The sequence below is a fragment of the Crassostrea angulata genome, chromosome 5 (genome assembly GCF_025612915.1).
Source record: "Crassostrea angulata isolate pt1a10 chromosome 5, ASM2561291v2, whole genome shotgun sequence".
In the NCBI taxonomy this organism is placed as follows: domain Eukaryota; kingdom Metazoa; phylum Mollusca; class Bivalvia; order Ostreida; family Ostreidae; genus Magallana; species Magallana angulata.
In genome coordinates this window covers 838523-858920 of record NC_069115.1, presented here as the reverse complement: position 1 = coordinate 858920, position 20398 = coordinate 838523, and the positions used below count along the sequence as shown (strand labels likewise).

The 20398-nt window shown below is 35.0% G+C and overlaps 2 protein-coding genes across 2 annotated transcripts; both read right to left on the bottom strand.

The window, feature by feature from the left end:
• Positions 1 to 4295: 4295 nt before the first annotated feature.
• Positions 4296 to 7482, bottom strand: LOC128186202 (uncharacterized). Its single transcript, XM_052855987.1, has 2 exons — positions 7044 to 7482; positions 4296 to 5103 (listed from the first exon to the last, which is right to left on the bottom strand). Exons 1-2 carry the CDS (start codon positions 7378 to 7380, stop codon positions 4559 to 4561), a joined length of 882 nt encoding a protein of 293 aa, XP_052711947.1. The 5' UTR covers positions 7381 to 7482; the 3' UTR covers positions 4296 to 4558.
• A 3450-nt stretch (positions 7483 to 10932) lies between these two features.
• On the bottom strand, positions 10933 to 19290 carry LOC128186186 (E3 ubiquitin-protein ligase TRIM71-like). Its single transcript, XM_052855953.1, has 3 exons — positions 19155 to 19290; positions 14150 to 14236; positions 10933 to 13450 (listed from the first exon to the last, which is right to left on the bottom strand). Exon 3 carries the CDS (start codon positions 13417 to 13419, stop codon positions 11707 to 11709), a length of 1713 nt encoding a protein of 570 aa, XP_052711913.1. The 5' UTR covers positions 13420 to 13450; positions 14150 to 14236; positions 19155 to 19290; the 3' UTR covers positions 10933 to 11706.
• Between the last annotated feature and the right edge of the window lie 1108 nt (positions 19291 to 20398).

Genomic DNA, 20398 nt, shown 5'->3' with positions numbered 1-20398 from the left:
ACATACACTGTAGTTAATTATCAATCATCAAGCAATTAAATATCTAATTATTTTTCAGACTGACCATACAAACGACTGAAAAGTAAATTTAAACTTTAAAGAAAAAAAAAAAGAAGAGAGATATCCCAAAAGCTATTTCCCAAAAATCAGGAAATTCCTAATTTGTTGTGGGGGTAAGGATATCTAATGGGGGGGGGGGGGGGGGGACGATAGCTTTCTGATACTTAGATATATTTTGTTAATGTATAAGAAATATAATATATATTTTCTGCGAAAAAAGTGGGGGTGGACCCTCCCTGATGCTATGTGCCTGCAGATTGTTTGGTCTAACTTTGCAAAAAGTTCCGACGCCTATGCTTATTTCCTATACGATGAAAGCAGTAGGCATGCTTATGAAAATTTCTTATGATACGTCTTAAGAGATATCTTAGGGTATATCTTAGGACGTATCTTAGGACATTCTTATGACATCTCTTAGGATGTAAAACGAAAGCGTCTTAGAAATGTATTAGGCTAAGATGTCTTAAGTTTCATCTTAATTTTTTTCATGTACAAAACAAACGAGTTTGCCGCTGTGTTACGTGTACAATTTTAAATGATAATGGAGAAACGAGACCGTTATAAGTAAGCGGTCAATACCAATGGCCAAAAAATTGTTTTATTATAATCTAATACAAAATATAAAACAAAACCAATCAATGATATGAACTAATTTTCAGCACTACTTCATCGTTTTTAGAACATCTCTCTCTCTCTCTCAAATAAAACTAAATTTTTGATCCACTCCTTATTGTAATAAACAGCACTCAGTAGACCTAAAATCAAGGAACAATTCCATTGTTTAGAAACCATATAAAAAGGCTGTGCAGTCGGTGCTATGTAGTACATGTACATGCAGAATGGGCGGAACACGAAACCCAAACTTCTCAGAGGCCGAAATCCAAATATTATTAAACGAAGTTGAGAAAAATAGGACCGTGATTTTTTCGAAATTGTCTAATATCGTCACCAACAACCAGAAAAAAAGAGTTTGGGAAAGTATATGTGATAAAGTAAACTCTGTGAATACAAACCCCAAGTCAGGACTGTGGAAGAGGTTCGAAAGAAATTCTCAACATATACAAGCGATACAAAAAAAGATAGTGCCATTGTAAAAAAAAAAGTTTTAAAGATTAATTGTTGCAAATGAACGAATCATGAGTGCTACCTGGTTTGTTAGAAGTCGACCAAACCGGATCCTGTGACACTCAAGCAGTGGCCTACACATGTAACCTCAATAACCCTATGTACACCATATGAACATCAGTCAGTGTTATATAAAGACACAATTAAAAAAAATAGAATATCTTCATTATTATTATTTTTTTAATTGCATGTATTTAAAAATTGTGAAGAGGATCTTCTTATCTTTAAAAAAAAAAATGGGAGTGGGGCTAAAAGTTCGGAAATGACCCGCTACACTGGGACGTAGCAATTGGGGATCATTATTTGAACTCAGTTTAAAAAAAAGCTACATTATATATAATTGTTATATAGCATTAAGATAATGCAGAGGATTTTATGGAATACTACATGAGAGAATGGTTCTGGATGTTTACAATTATTTCTAGAAATCACCAGATGATATCCTGCGCAAGCGCGGGAATCAACACTGTACTCATTAGAATGATACAATGCACAATATGTAAGACAATATGTTTGTTCATTTTTGTATATACTGTATCCACTTTTTCTTAATTGCTTTGAGAACATTGCTTTCATAATATTCTTTAAAATTTAAATAAAAAAAACAGCATGGCTGGATATATATAGAGGAGCGGGCAGTGATGAAAAATATAAACTGAAATGGATGATTTATACATATACGTACATGGTCTTCATTCGTTTTAATTTGTTGCAGATGACTGGAAAAAATAGCAAACTTTTCTATTTAAATTCAAACCAGTTAATCGGTTTTTAGTGCATCGTTTCTCTAAATTTTGGTGTTTTTTTTATCCTATTTAACTCTAATTTTTTGTCACTGTTCCAAATAAGTATATCAGAAATCTGATAAAAGACTGTTTTGAAGACCCCCCCCCCCATTCAACTTCTCCGTTTTATGCATACTTGATTTTTTTTTAGCACAATCTGTTCATTATTTGCAAATTATTGTATAAAAGGCTTGCCTCCAATCTGTCATGTTAAAAAATGTATGAAATTAAAAAAATACGCTACTGGATGCATATTTATTTACATAATATAAACACAATTTGTCAGATATAAAGAATTTGCCCAATGCATGTTAACTCCTTTAATCTAGCTCCACCGGGACGTTATTTTGTCTCACCGAATTCCTTGACACCCGTCTGGAAAGTTCCTTCCATCAAAGCTAAAACCGCATCAAATTGATAAAAAAAAATTATTAATTTGTTTTGATTAACCCAAGATATTAGCCTGCGATGCCCTAGCCTTGGTTATATACCCCGTTCTGGAAAGTTCCCTCCCATGTATCCGGTTTTCTCACCAAAGGTCGTGCTTTGCAAGCGTTAATCCATCAAACCTAAAATCGCGCCTTCAAGAAACGAATTGACTCGTTTTATTTTTTTCAACAATTTTAATAATTGTCATATCTTAATTTCTACGTTCCCAGTAAATATATATTCACCCCCAAAAAATATACCATTCAATATAATTTCATAACAAGCATATATTTTGATGCAAACTCGCACTGACTTGGATCCGCCAAAGCGTGTCCACCAATTCAATTACAAGTTTATGGACATATCATATCACACGTGTTGATATATATACTAAAGGTATAAGCAGTTATATACTCTGGTGCAGGCGTTTTGTAGTTTTTTTTGGCGAAATGTCTTAAAATTCACAAATATAGATTTTTAAAATCATGAGATTTCCGTTGACAGAGAGATGAAATATATCCAATGCATCTAAATATATTTACATCTACCGAGTATGAATCCCTCTATTTCCTACGGAAACTTATCGTGAATTCATAGCTCTATAGAAACAGCCAGACTGAAATATACACGCCCCGTTTATAGATTGGTCAAAACCTACAGCGACAAAAGAAAAATCACGGACTGCACAAAATAATCATGATGTCAGACTCAAAGTCTCATAGGAGACGATTTGGCAATAAAGTGATTTTTACTTACTTTTTCCAATCAATTTATTAATTTGCAAAAAAGTGTAAATATAAAAAATAGAATGCTTTCTTTGATGATTCATGCAGGTTATGAAGGTAGCGATAATTGCTGAAAAAAAGTATTTATTTCTGCAATGTTGCCACCTTCATATCGCCACAGAAAGCATTTTATTGTTTAAATATAGTTTTACATGAAATTCTTGTGAATGTTCTTTTCATTTAAATTGCCTTAAATTGGTTATGTAATGTACTGTTAAATATTTACATCAACCGTATTATCTAATGGTGTTCATAAAGCCACAGACAAACCCAGCACAACGTCCATGTATGAACGCGGGTACAATGCTTGAACTAGCGTTACCTCTAAGACCAATCACAACTTCTCGGGCTTTTCCGGCAGAGCTCGAAAAAAACACCTCGAGGTGTTTTTCCGAGCTTGCCGGAAAGGCCCGAGAAGTTGCGATTGCTCTAAGACCGCACTGTATATACTTTCACACTTGTGTGGATCTAGAAGGGGGTCGGGGTTGGGGTTCATGGAAAATAGGCCTTGGACCCCCCCCCCCCATCCCGGAAAACAAAACTTTCCCTGTTGTTGTGTTGTCTCGTATATGTTCCTGAATTAGAACTCATGAAATTAATAATTATAAATAACGAATTTGCCATGGAGTCACTTTTTCAAAGAAATAGCGATATAGGCATCGTAAAATGGCGTCAAAAACGCCATCATTAAAAACTTGTTTAGTTACGAAGATTTTTAAAGCGCAAAAGGATTATTTAAATGTGTGAATTATAGTAAAATGTCACTCTCTACCTAAACTTATTAGAAAAAAAGTAAGTTTTAAAACAAAATTTGTATAAAATAAGTCTTAGAAATTTGAATTATATATGTTTCTTACATTTCTTAACTTGACATGCTCTCCTTTGTTTAAATAAAAAAAAATCTCTAACAATTCAGTAAAAGAAATTGTTGTCATAAAAACCAATGTAGAACGTTCAAAATTATTTTTTCCACATTTGTAACTCGGCTGAACCCTCCAATTAAACTGATTGTCAACACTTCTGGTGCAATTGATATACAATATAAGTTGAGTTTCATATGGAATTTAAAGACTTTACTTTATAAATCCACTTGACAAACAACAAAGAAATTTTCTCAAAGAATATCCTTTTATTCTTATTTTTTAAACTTTAAAAAAATTGAAAACAATAATGTATATAAAAAACATCAACAGTATACAAATGTATATGTAAAATATTTTTCTGAAAGTAACATGGTATCAGTTATTTGCACGGCACTGTGTAATGCACGTGCATCAGGGACTATCATCGATGGGACCCCGCGGGCAGTGTGGGGATTTGGAGCCCCTGGTCGCTTCCTATTGAGGTAAAGTCTTTTTCTGGAGTATAACCCCCTCATTCTTTCCACAGCGAGCACTTGCCGAAACGGGGAACGTTCACGTCACTGATTTGCTGCAGAGTTGCCGCCATTGAGCCCCTGTGACGTACAAGCACCGCAGTACCCTCGAGGTTGGTCACGTGGTCTGTGACGTCCATCAACATACCGTGGTGTATATGGTACTGGATGTTGGCGGTAAGACGCACGCGGACGATCTTTTTGACGTAATCAGGCTCGTAGACGGTCTTTTCTTCTGTCTGGCTCTCCTCGACCTCAATAATATCAACGTCACCAACGACATGTGACATTTCGTCATAGATGACGAATTTGTCGCCAGCTTCCACTGCGCATACTGTAAATGCGTATCCTTCCGGTCGGCTGTCGGACCAGAAGTAGTTCTCGTTGTTGTTGAGAGTTTCTCCCGAGAAAGTCAGTCGCTTCCCATATCCAAGGCCGATGGATTGGAGCATGCGCGGTTCTCCGTTGAACAGGAAGTCTTTGGATCCCATGTAGCGAACTCGGTATCGGAACCCTGGACAGATGTTTTCGTCGACATGGAAACCTGACGAAATAAAATCAAAATGCTTAGGACTCTTCAAAACCGGTGGTCTTACATTTCATACGTTACAATGCATCGATTTGAATAAAGAGCATCGTACTTTTAAACTGACTAGATTAACCGTGAAAATGCACATTTAATATACAGTGTGAAGTTTTGACGGTTAGTGAGTGCTTCAACATACTGCATCAAGAAAAAATTCACTTGGCATAATATATTCATACAGAACGCTTTATCAAAATACATTATAATCAATATCTGCATGTGTTTTTATTACAAAGGTTTTTGTGGTGCAAGTATGAGCGATTTCAATTTAAAATAAATTAAATTGTCACGTGGTATTTCATTGCCCTGTTCAAAAATAAAATGAGCATTGGCAGATGCCGTTTATCTAATAAATATTTTTCCCCGTTGGATAATTTTGAATAAAATTAAATAGGGGGTAATTTAGAACATTGCTGTTGTGTTGTGTAGGTCTTTCTTCCTCTTCTTCTTTCCTCGACTGCTCGATCGCTGTCTCTTGGGTGAGGCTTTCTCCACGTTCAAAGAAATGTTAAAAATTATACCCCGTTTTTTCATATGCACTATGGTAAACTAGTCTCAAACCCCAATGTATGATTTTTAGTTGTTTTTTTTTTTTATCTTTTTTTTCCATCTGCATATACCACGTGACAAAATGACATCAGAATTAATATCTACAAATTTCGGCAGTTGTTTTCAGTAACGTAACATGAATATGTTACCACTTACACAACTATCCGTAATTATCTGCCGAATCGTCACAGCAGAAATCGAAGGTAACTGAAAAGACAAAACCTTTTCAAACCACAACATACGGTCTACAACACAGGTCAGAGAAGTCACTGTTTGATAAAGAGGTCTCAGGTCACATTAAATTGTAGAGTTATCACCCCCTCCCCCCCCCCCCTACCGATATCTAAATATCAAAATTGTCAATGTAAAGTAAAACTAAGGTCAACTGAACTAATATTGATAATTCGATATTGTTAAACTCAATTTCATTCGCTAGTTATTTGTAAAATACAGAACAATTTTAACTTTTCTGTGTTAGAAAATAAAATAAAAACGTTATGCAGTAGCTACGATGGCGTCGGAAGCAAATTGAAAGTGGGGGGGGGGGGGGGGGCTAGACTAATCCTCAAAAATATTGCCAAAAAACCTATTTCCCAAAATCGTGAAAATCCTAATCCAGGGGGGGGGGGATGCCTATCCACAAATAATTTTCCCTACCCAAATCCCCCCCCCCCAAATCATGAAATTCCTAATCCGTGGGGGGGGGGCTAAACCCTCTATAATGCTATGTGCCTAATGGTTAAGTCTACATTTGCAAAAACAGTGGGGGGGGGGTCCGACGCCTATGAGCTACGAGTATCGAACCTCCTTAATGATGATAAACAGCGGTGCATATGTGCACCTATTTGAACCCCTTTATGCGTAATGAGGTATATATCGATTACAGATGCGCTACATAAGCTGGAACTTTCCAGTTTTATCAAGAGCTGTCTTGTCGTTACTATGGTAACTGTCGGTCGATAAGGTACAAAGTCTCGGTCAATGATTCATCATCATAAACTTATCTTACAATACTCAATGCTTAGATGATCATCTTTTCATAAATATCAATAAGGTTAAACAATTTACTTTGGTACTTTTGACAAAGTTAAAAAATAACATTTTGAATAAATAAAAATTAATATTTTTTACTCAATTAAAATGTTCCTGCTGTACATTTAAGGGTAAAATTACACTAAGTAGTGTAAAAATTCAATATATATATATATTATTTTGATACATATTATATAGGCTATAAAATGTGTTCTTAACAAGGATTAACAAAATATATTGAAGTAAATGTAACTACTGAAATAGTTTCGTAATAATGTAAATCGGTTGTAAATCATTTTATAAAGGTAAAACCTTACCGATCACGGGAAATTCGTGCGGCTTGATTCCCGCCGATTTATACTGGATGGGGAAACCCCGCCCGTCAATGACCGGGGTGTCGTCACACACTCTCTCCAGGGAGGAAGAGGACCCCCTTCTCTCCTCGGTGATGGTCAGGTCGTGGTGGAGATCCAGGGCGGGCCGGAACAAATCTTTGAGAGACCCGCGCGGGGTTTTGGTCAGTCCTGGATCCGCGCCTAGAGATTTGATGTCCTCGGGACGGATAGTGGCGTACATGGATAATCTTCTGACCAGAAAACATTCGTCAATTTCATCACGGCTATCAAAGACCTGGCTTTTTTCAATGATCGGCATTTTGACTTGTTAAGAAATAAATAAGGGTGGATTTAGTCTGGTAGCTTTTTATTCTTGATCGATCTCCTTGCGTGGCAAACTATGTTATGATTGTAAGATTAACAGAGTATCGGTATTTATTGCTGACAGAGATTATTTATGATCAGCCAATCAGAAACGATTTGTCTCGAACTGATCTCTGCCATTGGTCGGTTTATTGTTATTTTCCCACGTGTAGTCTGCATGCACTATCGCATGCACAGCTTTCTCCCATTCATAACTGAACTTTGACCCCGTATAAGTAAATATTTTGGTTTGGGTCACATGTACATTGTAAAATTCTCCAAAAACAAAGAAACCTGTTTGATATCGGGAACGTTCCCATTTTAATAAATAATTCATGTTTACATTTACTGGCAATAATATTTGATGTTCATTTCACAAAGTAAGTCAACAGCTAGGGTGATTTTTCCACAACTTGCTAAGTACTGTTTACATAGGCTAAAGGTCAAAGGTGAAAAGATTATTGATGTCAGACAATCTTACGAAATGTTTAATGTCACTTTTTTTTATAATATACACACATAAAAAAATTCAAACTTCAAAAAACAAAACATTAAATTATTCCTTTAACTGTTAAAAACCTGAAGATTTATGTTCCTACCATATATTACAGGCGAGACAGGTAAATACAAATTTGATACCGTACGTACGTACGTTCACATATTTCAGGCATATAATATTAATGATCTCTCCGCATTTCTTCGATTCCGTTTTCTGTTTTTATTTACTAATTGATTTTTAGACTCAAAATTGTATGATCAAGTAGCCCCACCCCTTTTTGAAAACGACATTTCTTTCCACAGCTAATATACATATTACATAGGCATCGGAACCGGGAAGGGGGGAGGAGGGGGTTACCCCCCCCCCCCCCCCCCCGCCCTTTTTTCTCGCAGCAAAGATAACAGTTCCTAAAGTTATCTTGAAAAGATTGAAATATTGAGAAGTTGAAGTCATAGGTATACTATATATGGATCCGAAGCATTTATTTAAAGGTCTATACTGCTGTAACAGCAATTACGTGAAACGTTCTCTCTCTCTGTCTCTCTCTCTCTCTCTCTCTCTCTCTCTTTATTAAAGACACCATGCATGAACTCTCTGTTTATGCCACCGTGAATTATTTCCCTGATTCCCGATCCAACAACAATGCAAATAATAACCCCCCCCCCCCCCCAAGCAGATGTGCATAAACCATATATATTTTTGGGAATGTTTCAGGCACAGATTATATCATTTTTCTTTTAAAAAAAAAGTCCCAGAGCACACGTATATATACACGTACTATACATTCCATAATGATATCAACTAAAACATTGCTGAGTTTCTCCACTTGTCTACAAGAGTCTCAGTAGGCCTATAACGGAGAATCCCCTTACCGTGGTAAATACATGTAAGCATGACTGCATAGAAACGTGCTTTTTTTCCTATAGGTTCTGAATTGAAAAAGGATTACATTAATTTTCGATATCGGAAGAGGGTAAGATCTGAATTTGAACATATTTTATTGTGTAAATAACACAAAAGGATTGGAAACAAGTTCTTGCAACTTACAAGTTCCTCTCCTAATGATAATACATACAATATATACAATTGTCATAGTACATGTAATATTACATGTTACTTATAGTTAATTAAATTCATAGACATACATTTACAAAGTAATTGCAAATATATAGTAGATAACGTTAATATACAATATAGAAAGCAAAAGCAAAAAGGAATTTAATTATTAAATCTTCCAGACTCTTTAATGAACTTTTGAACTGCTGAAAAAATAAAGCAGTTTGTATTGTAAGACAAATTGTCACATTTCCGAACGGTGTCAGGTACAAAAGATTTTTTGTTAAGTTCTAATCTGCTGATTGGAACACTATAATTTTCGCTATTTCTTGTGTGAAATATTGAGACATTTTTTGTTACGGGAGGAATAATGTTGCTCAAGTACTCAGGTACTTGATTTGTATGAATTTTAAACATGGTTATTAATTTAGCCTTATTTCGTCGACTGGCCAGAGATTCCCAGCCAGTTTCTGTGTAGAGAGATTCTGTAGATGCTAAAATGGGCAAACCAGTAACAATCCTTGCAGCACTTAATTGAACTTTTTCTAATCTCTCCATGTCAAACATATTGCAACCGTCCCATACTACAGAAGCATATTCAAGAACTGGTCTAATAAACGTGATATAGATCTGAAAAGGGTCCTTAGGGCAGGCTATGGTTATGACGGTGATCGATTTACCTAAAATTCTACAGGGGTCCATCTCTTATGATGTGAATACCTAATTGATCTGCAAAAAAGTAAGATAATCATATGCCAAAAGAGAAGATAGCAGGAACTTCATTTTCATTTTTGGAATATCTTCGCATCATCACACCATTGCGAATTTATTTAATATTCTTTAAATCCTACTGTTTTCGTGTTGTTTGTCCTCTATGCAAACTGCTTTTAGGTGAGGATTAACATTCCCTATAGCACCATCTCCTAGCTTCTGTTGATCAATCATAGCAATCAATCTTTACATGTACTCAATTAAAATGGAAATGTATTCCAACCTACATATTCATTTCTAAGCGAATTAAGTTCCGTCAGCATGGTCAGTTGACGTTTAAAAATTAACATACATCACTCATGGTATAAGGGAGCTAACTCGCATTAATTACTCACGCCTGAGCAGTTTACCTGAGTGCGCTGTTTGTAATTCTATCAAGTTTGTCTCAGTTCAGTTTATATTCACTCTAAAACCATAAACTGATACACGAGGTACATTTATAAACAAAAGGAATATTTTTACACAAGTATATACAATTATTTTCAATTTACTTTCTTTATCAACCAATTAAAAGATCTCAAGGAAATAAATTTGAGATGAGAAGAAAAGATCGCGTGTTATCTTTGAAGTTTTTCTGAAAGGGTCACTACATATAGTGGTCATACCAAGTCGCGTATCAATTATTATGCACAAAGAACAATACGTTAAGGCCTTTGGGCGTTATTGAATTTATTCACACGACCGTAGGTACCTCAAAGTACGAACAAAATATTTCAGTTTATTTTGAATTAGAATTAACAAATTAAAACATTAAGGTCTTTTAGACATCCGAATATATTAATTTACATCCTTGTATCCATTCATCCGACACAGACGGTATAGCTTAACCCCCCCCCCCCCCGGACTTAGTCTCGGTGAGCAAAAAACTCTATCTCATATTTGACTGACATAAAATCCCTTGTAATAATTTTACCAAGGACATCCCAAAGGATCTTTAGGCATTACTGTAGACATGAAGATTTATGCTATTTGCATGTAAAGGCTCCCAAAAAAGGATTAATGGATATAAATTTGAAAAGGATTAAAGGCACTCACAAATCATATGCCATCACGAATCTTGAGAGATCCTATATTGGTGATATATGTATTCATTGCATATACAGTAAATATTGTTTTTTTGTTCCAGAAAAGAAAAAAAATAATAATTAGATCTGTACATTTAATAAAGAAATATTTTATACATCCAATTCCAACTGTATTCAATACACACATGTACATTAAATTATTTCTTTAGTTTACAATTAACGATGATATACACATATTTTGTTAACATATATATGTACATGTATAAAACACTCACTCTATTTACATATGATGTACACCGATATACACTGTTTTTCTTATAAATAAAATGCATATACATAAATTGTTTACATATAGAACAAAATAGTTTATTTACAATGATATATACACACAGTTTGTTTCTCATATATAATATGATACTTGCACATGGTTTGTTGACATATACACATACAATATACACACAGTTTGTTTACATATAATACACATACACACAGTTTGTTTACATATAATACACACACACAGTTTGTTGACATATAATACACACACAGTATGTTTACATATAATACATACACAGTTTGTTTACATATAATACATACACACAGTTTGTTTACATATAATACACACACAGTTTGTTTACATATAATACACACACACAGTTTGTTTACATATAATACACACACACAGTTTGTTTACATATAATACACACACAGTTTGTTTACATATAATACACACACACAGTTTGTTTACATATAATACACACACACAGTTTGTTTACATATAATACACACACAGTTTGTTTACATATAGTACACACACACAGTTTGTTTACATATAATACACACACAGTTTGTTTACATATAATACACACACACAGTTTGTTTACATATAATACACACACAGTTTGTTTACATATAGTACACACACACAGTTTGTTTACATATAATACACACACACAGTTTGTTTACATATAATACATACACAGTTTGTTAACATCAAATATTGTATTTTCTTCACTTTACCTGTGTTCCACTCAGTCACAAAGAGGTTGTCTCTGGTGTCCACACATAAACCCCATGGATCCTGTAAATGACAGTTGTCAATGTAGCGGAGGAACTGTCCGTCCTGATCCAGGATGTGGATACGGTGGTTGAAGTCTGCTGTCAGGATCCGACCCTGGCTGTCTGTTGTGATGCCGACTGGATAGAATGGTCCCTTGGTAGTAGAGGGAGGACCAGTGTAGGTAAACCGGAGTTTCCCGGCCTGATTGACCACCACTACTGCATGGGCTCCATAGTCTGACACACAGATATCTAGGTTCCTGTTCTCACTGATGTATTTAATGTCACCAGATGAATAGAGAGGTTGTCCTTTGTCGTCGTACTGAATACTTTGTTTCTCTGTGGAGCCAGAGTAACACACAACTTTTATTTGTTTTTCATCATCACTGAACATGACAACCAGGAGGTCACCAGAGGAGGTACTACAGACAGCGCGAGGTCTCGACCCCCGTAGTCTGATCACTGTCTGTATCTGTGTATTCTTCACTATGTTCACAGTTCTATCACTGCCATCAGTATAAACTAGATCCCCACTCCTTGTCACTGCTATGTCCCGTGGATTGTTCCCTGACTTGGTTTGGACTGACTTCACTAGTTCCCCCTGCAGGTTGTAGAGACTCATCGTCTTATAATTATAACTACACGTCCAGATTTCTTCATCACTGTGACAAGTAACACTGGTTAGTGGATACTGTGTCTGTATGGTGGAGATGATCCGTGGCTCATCAAGCAGTGGTTTGAGAGGAGAGGATCCAGCTTCTGAGGTTTCCATGGTGTAGCCATGTTCCTCTGTTGTAATGGAGAATGCTGACAGGGAACCAAATTGTTTGTAAAGTTGTTTTGGGTTAATTTTCTGAGGGGTGAAGTTTGGTAGAGATACTGTGAGTTTAGGAAGCAATTTTCTGAATTCAGCATTCCTGGATTTGTAGACAGAGACACGGCTGACATCATTGGAGTCCAGTAACTTCAGATCTGCAATGCTCTGTGTGATTTCAGAAATGGTGCGTGTGATTTCATCTTCCTGTTTGTTTAAGACAGCCAGGTGTTTGGCGTCCATTTCATCAAGATCAGATTTCAGTTTCTGTATAATGGTGTCTATTTCTCTGTGCCAGACTTCTCCATGTTTGTCAATTGCTGTTGTCAATTTCTCTGAGTTTTTACTCAGATCAGCTTTCTGCTCTGTTATTTTGTTTGCAATCTCTTGGTATTTGGGAGAAAGGGATTTCATTAGTTCTTGCAAATCTTTTTGTATATCTTCTCTTTTCTTTTCATAGTTGGTATAAATGTCTACTAACTTGTGATTTTTGTGACTTTCAGAGGAAACACAAAGGACACAAATAGGCATGTCACATTGTTCACAATGAAGCTCACATTGCTTGGGGGAATGTTTTGTGCAAATGGGATAATTTGGAGTAGATCCTCGGTCTTGGAACGGTACCACCTGATGTTTTTTGGATAAATCCAGCATGTGTTCTCCAACACAAGCTTTGCAGAGATTGGTCTGACAGAAGTCACAGTGTAGTGGGGGGACAGGGGTATCACACACATCACAACGCACCACATCCTGGGCACTGCTTCGAGGGTCCATGGTCAAGTCCTTTATGTATGGTGCATCTACCCTGTAATATACATGTATATATCATTAATTCCAATCCTATTGGAATAGATTATATTTATATATACATTAATCTATGTAAATTTTGTATCCTGATAAAATGCTTTTCTTATCATATTAATGTGAACGAAAGTTTTCAATGTAATATGCATAGCCATTCTCTCCTTAACTATGCAATCAAGCATACTAACAACATATCAAATAGATTTAAGTATATTTTTCATGATCCACAATTTATCAAAATCAAGATCAGTGAAACAATTATCAGACATGTCAAATTTCATTATTTCATTCCATTTCTCTTTATAATCCATTTTTGAAACTTGATATCTCAATTAAATGAATTACAGACTATAAGAAAATGCTAGTTTCATTCCTATTAATTTTCTAATGTACTGAAACTCCATTTACTATAAGATTCTAGATTTCCTGTTGTACAAGATAGTAATCCATTTTAATGGCAAAAACCGATTTCAGTTGACTGGTATATGACAATTATTGTGGTCTGTAATTAATTAATTTTGGCTGGCAATTGATTTTTACAAATTTAGTTAATCAAACGCTATGAAACTTAATGGATGATTGGCCTATCAATAACAAGTTTAATATTTTAATAGATATGAAACCACAATATTTGTTGTTATCGGTCTACTTAATAATGATTTTTACTGATACATTCCTGTAGCGCATGACATCTACAAACCTTGTACACTTTGGTTCATGTTGACAATGTACAGATGTTGTAATGGAAGTTCAGCTGGGGAAATCTGCAGTTTCTCAAAAGACAGGCCTATAAATAACAACAAACAAATCAAAATCAATAACATCAATTACCAAATTTTGGTTTAAACAAGAGGCCAACTGGCCTTAACGGTCACCTGAGTAGCATATATCCCATACACAAACTTGTTATGGAGTCTCATATATGCATCTAATTAATTAGGTTTTATACTGGAGTAGAAAAATTATAAACTTGTAATGACCACCACATTTCAAAAAGAACTGTGAAAGCTATAATTTTGGTGAACAACTAAAAGATCTGGTCTACAAAATCATGATATCATGATTTCAGTTTTCCTTTCAGGTGTGTGGGAGTAAAGAAGATAAATTTTTAACGTTATATGCATTAACATCTATACATCCATTTTGGCCCTGCCCTAGAGTCAAAACCCATCCTTGAGGGGACATGAAAATTAAAATTTCAGTAGAGGACTTCCTAGTAAACATAATTATTAGTCAGTTTTTTATACAGATGAGTGAGAATAGAGAAGAAGATTTTTAAACATTATATGCATTATATGCATTATGCATTAACACTATATTGCCCCCCCCCCCCTCCCCCCAACAACACCTAATAAAGGGGTCATGAATTTCACAATTTTGATAGAGGGCCTCATGGACATCATAATCATGCATTTAGTTTTTAACAAATATATATGGGAGTAGAGAAGAAGATTTTCTAAGATTTAATACATTTTCACTATTTGGCCATATTGGCCCAACCCTCGAGCCTGAACCCCTGACCTAGGGGTCATGAATTTCACAATTTAGGTAGAGGGCTTCATGGACATCATAATCATGCATTTAAATTTTTAAAAATATATATGGGAGTAGAGAAGATTTTCTAACATTTAATACATTTTTACTATATGGCCATATTGGCCCCACCCTAGAGCCTGAACCCCTGACCCAGGGGTCATGAATTTCACAATTTAGGTAGAGGGCTTAATGGACATCATAATCATGCATTTAGTTTTTTAAAAATATATATGGTAGTAGAGGAGAAGATTTTCTAAGATTTAATACATTTTTACTATATGGCCATATTGGCCCCACCCTAGAGCCAGAACCCCTGACCCAAGGGTCATGAATTTCACAATTTTTGTAGAAGGCTTCATGGACATCATAACCATGCAACCAGTTTTTTCCTCACATGCGTGGGAGTAGAGAAGAAGATTTTTGAAAATTTGGCTTTTTTGCATATTTTGCCCCGCCCGTGGCACCCCAGGGGTGGTAGAGCCATGAATTTCACAATTTAGATTCTTCTTACCATAAAGATGCTTCACACCAAAAATGGTAATGATTGGCCAGGTAGTTTTCAAGAAGAAGTTAAAAATGTAAAATTGTTAACGCACGACGCACGATGACGGACGAAGACCAATTGCAATAGGTCACCTGAGTGACTCAGGTGACCTTAAAAAACAAATTTCATAATTTGTACAGCTTTTAGAATCTCACATCAAAGGTTATACAGTATAAGGTATCTAATCAGTAAAAAACCTTTTACACCCATAGACTTTGTACTTTCCACTACTGTTTTCTTTGATAACACCTTTAATTTCAAATGATATTCCAAAGTAACCAACAATAGATATTGGGTCAGTGTTCCTTGCATTAACGCATGTCAATCTACTGGGGGGGGGGGGGGGGCAATGTGTAAGGTTCCTTTCTTAAAAATAATAGCAAATTAACATATTTTCACCTGAATGTGTAATAAAAATAAAGAGAGAAGGGCTATGTTAACATCCTACAAAAGTATTTGTGAACATTCAATAACCTAAAATTATCTGTCTTTATTAAGTATATTTTGTGTTGATCATGTATTACATGTGTACCACTATCTTAGCCAAAACATCTTGTAATGAAATAAACAAAATCCATTTGATCTTGAACAGGTCGGGTACATTACCTTATATGGATAGCATTATTTAACACGTGACAGTATTTTCGGCAAACAGATTCTCCAATCAAATGAATGAGTTGCAATGCATGACGGTCTATAACAAACGCACGTGGTATTTGTTTGTTTTATATACAATATTTAATTGCTTGCCGGAATGTTTGTACATCTTGATTTTTACTTTAGAAGGTAAAAAAGGAAAGATTATGTACCATTAACTTTGTTCCATGCTCACATTAAAGGGGCATGGTCACGATTTTGGTCAAATTTTATTTTTCTGTTTTTATTATTTACAATGCTTTATGAATGCATTTCAAATAATCAAATGAAATTTGGGTGCCCGTCGATGAGTTTAAAGCAAGATACAGGGCTCACAATTCTTCGTCATGTAAACAAGGCTCGTGCCCTGATTTTGTTTACATAGGTTCAATATACCAGTAAAAAATCTTTTTCTAGATGATTTGTCTATATTCTTATTCTTTTTAAGCATTAAAAAACAGTTCTTAAAGATTAACACATACATTTTAGGTCTAAAACTACAATTTTCACATCAACATTCAAAATATAAACAAAAGTTTTGTTTACATAGCGAGGAATTGTAAGCTCTGTAACTCGCTTATAACTCAACAAATGACAATCAAATTTTGGTTGCCTATTAAAAATGCCTTATTGAAGCATTATAAAGATAAAAATCGAACAAGTATTTTTTTGACTAAAATCGTGACCATGCCCCTTTAAAATTACTGTTGTTTTAGTTGATTAATTGTTGCTTCAAAAATGATTAGTATCAAACGACTGACAAACATACGCATAAAAGTAAAAACATATTTTGATAAGACAAAATCATCACATTTGTGTATTGGTGACTTTATCATTGTGCACTAGAAATAAATACAGGAAACTGTACATTTTAACATACGTGAATAGCCACGGTAGTACAAAATAAATGCACAAATATACAAACGCTGAAGCGCAAGCTATATGCAGCATAAAGTATAAATTGTCTGTTAAGCATTCTGATGAATGTCCCTGAAGAAAACATCAACGCGCGTTCTACTAATGTTGTCCCAAATATGGGGTATCACGTGAAAAAAAACTTGCTGCTTTTAATTCAATAGGACGTACCTCTCCTTTGAACATTGACAATGGGGTATTTAAATAGGTTAATATAAGTCCTCATATGCAGTATTTTTTAAATGTGAGCATAGAAATTGAAGTTCAGACATACCGGTAATTGTCCATATTACTTTCATAAATTCTGAAAAATCATTCAAAATGAGTTTCCAAAGGACAATTCAAAATGGTATATATTTTCAATACGCTTTGTATACACTGAAACTTGTAGTAGCCCACAATGCCTTGCAACTCATTCACCTGATTGGTTTGTCGATAAAAGTAAACAGATGCCTAATTTAGTATGCAAATTTATGCCGACGTCACAAAATATAGTGGTCTCGACCTGTTGAAACAGACCTAAACATTACAATGTTATGTTAAACAACTATTATTACTAAAACCGATTTGGTTTGACTTTTCCGATCGCGTCGCGTTCAACTTTTTCAGTTACGTCATACATAAACAATACCCACACCTTAACCACAGTTTTTTTATTGGTGGATTCAGCTTACCGCTGATTGGCTGCTGGTTAACTAAGACTAAATTATGCACGGACAGAACAACAACATATCAGAGAATGAAAAATTCACATGGGTACTCGTGACTGTCGAAATTGGGCTATTTTTCGAAAGTGTACACTTGTGATAAAACAATACATACGGTACATAACATATATAGCTGTAGCTCTGTGAATAAATTTTGGGTTAGAAAATCTAAAGCTACAGTCATACAATACTTACATGTACAAAAAAACTTTACGGCAATTTGCCGCGTATAAAAATAACAGTATTTTTTAAAAAGATTTACATCATACCATACCACATTTTGTGCAAATAATCCATTTAAATAATTCTTCATTTAGTTTACTACTGTTAATAATTGTAGCTTTACCCGCCCCAAACTTTCTCCTATTAAACAACCTTTAACCGTACTCGGAAAGCGGATCAAGAACTGTATTTTTTATGTATGTAAACAAGCCGGTGTTCATGTATGGAGCGGGTAATCAGGGGTTCAGAGACAGGTAAAATAAAGAAATCTGCAGTAAATGGTTTGTGGATATTTAAGTATATATATTTACACCGAAAGTGATAGGGCAACAGAAGAGAAACGAATCAGACACTTGCCTAATGAAGACGCACATGTACAAACCTCCTTGCACTCTCCACTTCCGTCTCGTTCTTTCACACCATCGTTCAATACTTTTATTGACTGTCGATTGCCGATCGAAAGGTGTAGAAATCGAGGAATTCATACCTATCACTTTGACTGGCAAGTTAGTAGGTAATACATGTGCATTATACATTTACGGTATTTACATGAAATGAACGCTTAGCACATGCAACTTTTAAATATTATATTTTTTATAACGCCGTACTCTGGACCGTAGCTTGAGGCTATGGTTTAACGCCCGTTTACACAGAGAGAGAGAGAGAGAGAGAGAGAGAGAGAGAGAGAGAGAGTTTAGCACAGAATTTAAACATACGGGATAGTCGATTTTGAATGAATATTGGGGGGAAATAAACTGTTCTGAGAAATCCTTCAGCTCTGGCATTGCATAAGCGTATACTGATAACTCGGCCTAAAAATAGGAGTGAACCAATCATATAGTTTTCACACCGGCGGCGTGTATAATTTATGCATGACGTAGCTGACAGAAATGATCGTGACGCTATAGGAAAAGTCAAACCAAATCGGTTTTGATAATATCATATCGTGATCTTGGTTTAGCTGTTCTGGGGAGTATTGTTTCTATAAATAATACGTGTAAACCCAGTGCAGATATCTCGATAAACAATGCACTGCACTTTCATTGCCCAATGAAAATACGAAAACCATGTTCTTTCAACTATAACCTATTCTAACATTCATGCTCCTTGAAAAAAAACCCACAACATGTAGGCCTAGCACTTACAATGTTTCTTGGCGTCAATATCATTTACATTTCAACAGCGTTAAACGACCGATCGAGCTCCTCCAAAAGTTCGTCCAACATGGCGATTGCAGCAGGCGTTCCGACCGTGACCTAGACCTATTTGGGTTACGGGGCAATTCGTACCGAGACGTTTCGCTCCGACTGAGGATTTGTACCGAGACGTTAAATCTATCGGTTTATTCCCACGTAGCTATAATTCTGACATTCTTATTCCCACCTAGCTAAAATTGTGGTTTTCACACCTGAGTGAGCACTGAGTATAGTCTGTTTTAGGTGTGAACTAACGTTACCTGTATAAAACTCACTTGTGATATACTTTTAGAAATTCTTGATAATATGGATTAACAGTGTTATAAAAATGTTAAGAACTATCAATTATTAAAATGTTTCATATTTATAAATTAAATAAATAAAATAAAATTCAAAATAAATAAATTAAAAAGGAAGATGACCATATATTATGTATTCTCATTTCTGATGTTAACATATTTTAATTTGATTTCTATTGTCATTCTTTTGAGCTACATGGATAAATATGATTCTGGCTCTCCAAAACCGTCAGAGTTGTAAATGTAATCATCCCTAGATAAACGCCTAGATAAAAAGGTGGAACTTTATCCGTACATATTTTCATTAACCTATTGCTTCATCACCAATTTATACTTTTTAATGATTTTTTGTTTGCTTGTTTGTTTGTTTGGTGTTTTTTTTTTTGGGGGGGGGGGGGGGGGTTGCTTATAACAACCTGTATATGTGTCTTTGAAATCAACAGATCCTTTTTCATAAAAGGGGGGAATCAACTTTTCTACATTGCTACGTGCATTGTTTTAAAATCCATTGTAAAGAAGAAAATGTTTGTAATGCAAGTTAATAACGGGGACTTCACACAGTAATAATGTTGAAAAAAAAATTAAGCACGCATGCAGAATATTACATTATCAAGCGTTTCAGTAACTTTATTCTAACATTCTTAAATCATCTATCCACATACCCTTTTCATGTGATTAAAAAAATCAAATTTATAAAATGTTCTTATAAAAGTTAGTACAAAGTTTCCAGATAAAATTCTACACTGCTTTATATGCAATGTTGCAACAACAAAAAAATTACATCAAATTCATTTACTTTGATTTTTTCATTTCATCAGCAACTCCTTTCGGGAAAATTAGCATAGGAAGTGCAACACCATCTTTGACCAAAATCGTGACCATGCCCATTTAACG

Bases quoted from the DNA above. Each gene is read 5' to 3' on its own strand.
- LOC128186186 (XM_052855953.1), bottom strand. From the start codon at position 13,419: ATGGACCCTCGAAGCAGTGCCCAGGATGTGGTGCGTTGTGATGTGTGT.
- LOC128186202 (XM_052855987.1), bottom strand. From the start codon at position 7,380: ATGCCGATCATTGAAAAAAGCCAGGTCTTTGATAGCCGTGATGAAATT. The intron at 5,104-7,043 runs GTAAGGTTTTAC...TTATTTCGTCAG, and splicing joins GCACGAATTTCCCGTGATCG to GTTTCCATGTCGACGAAAAC.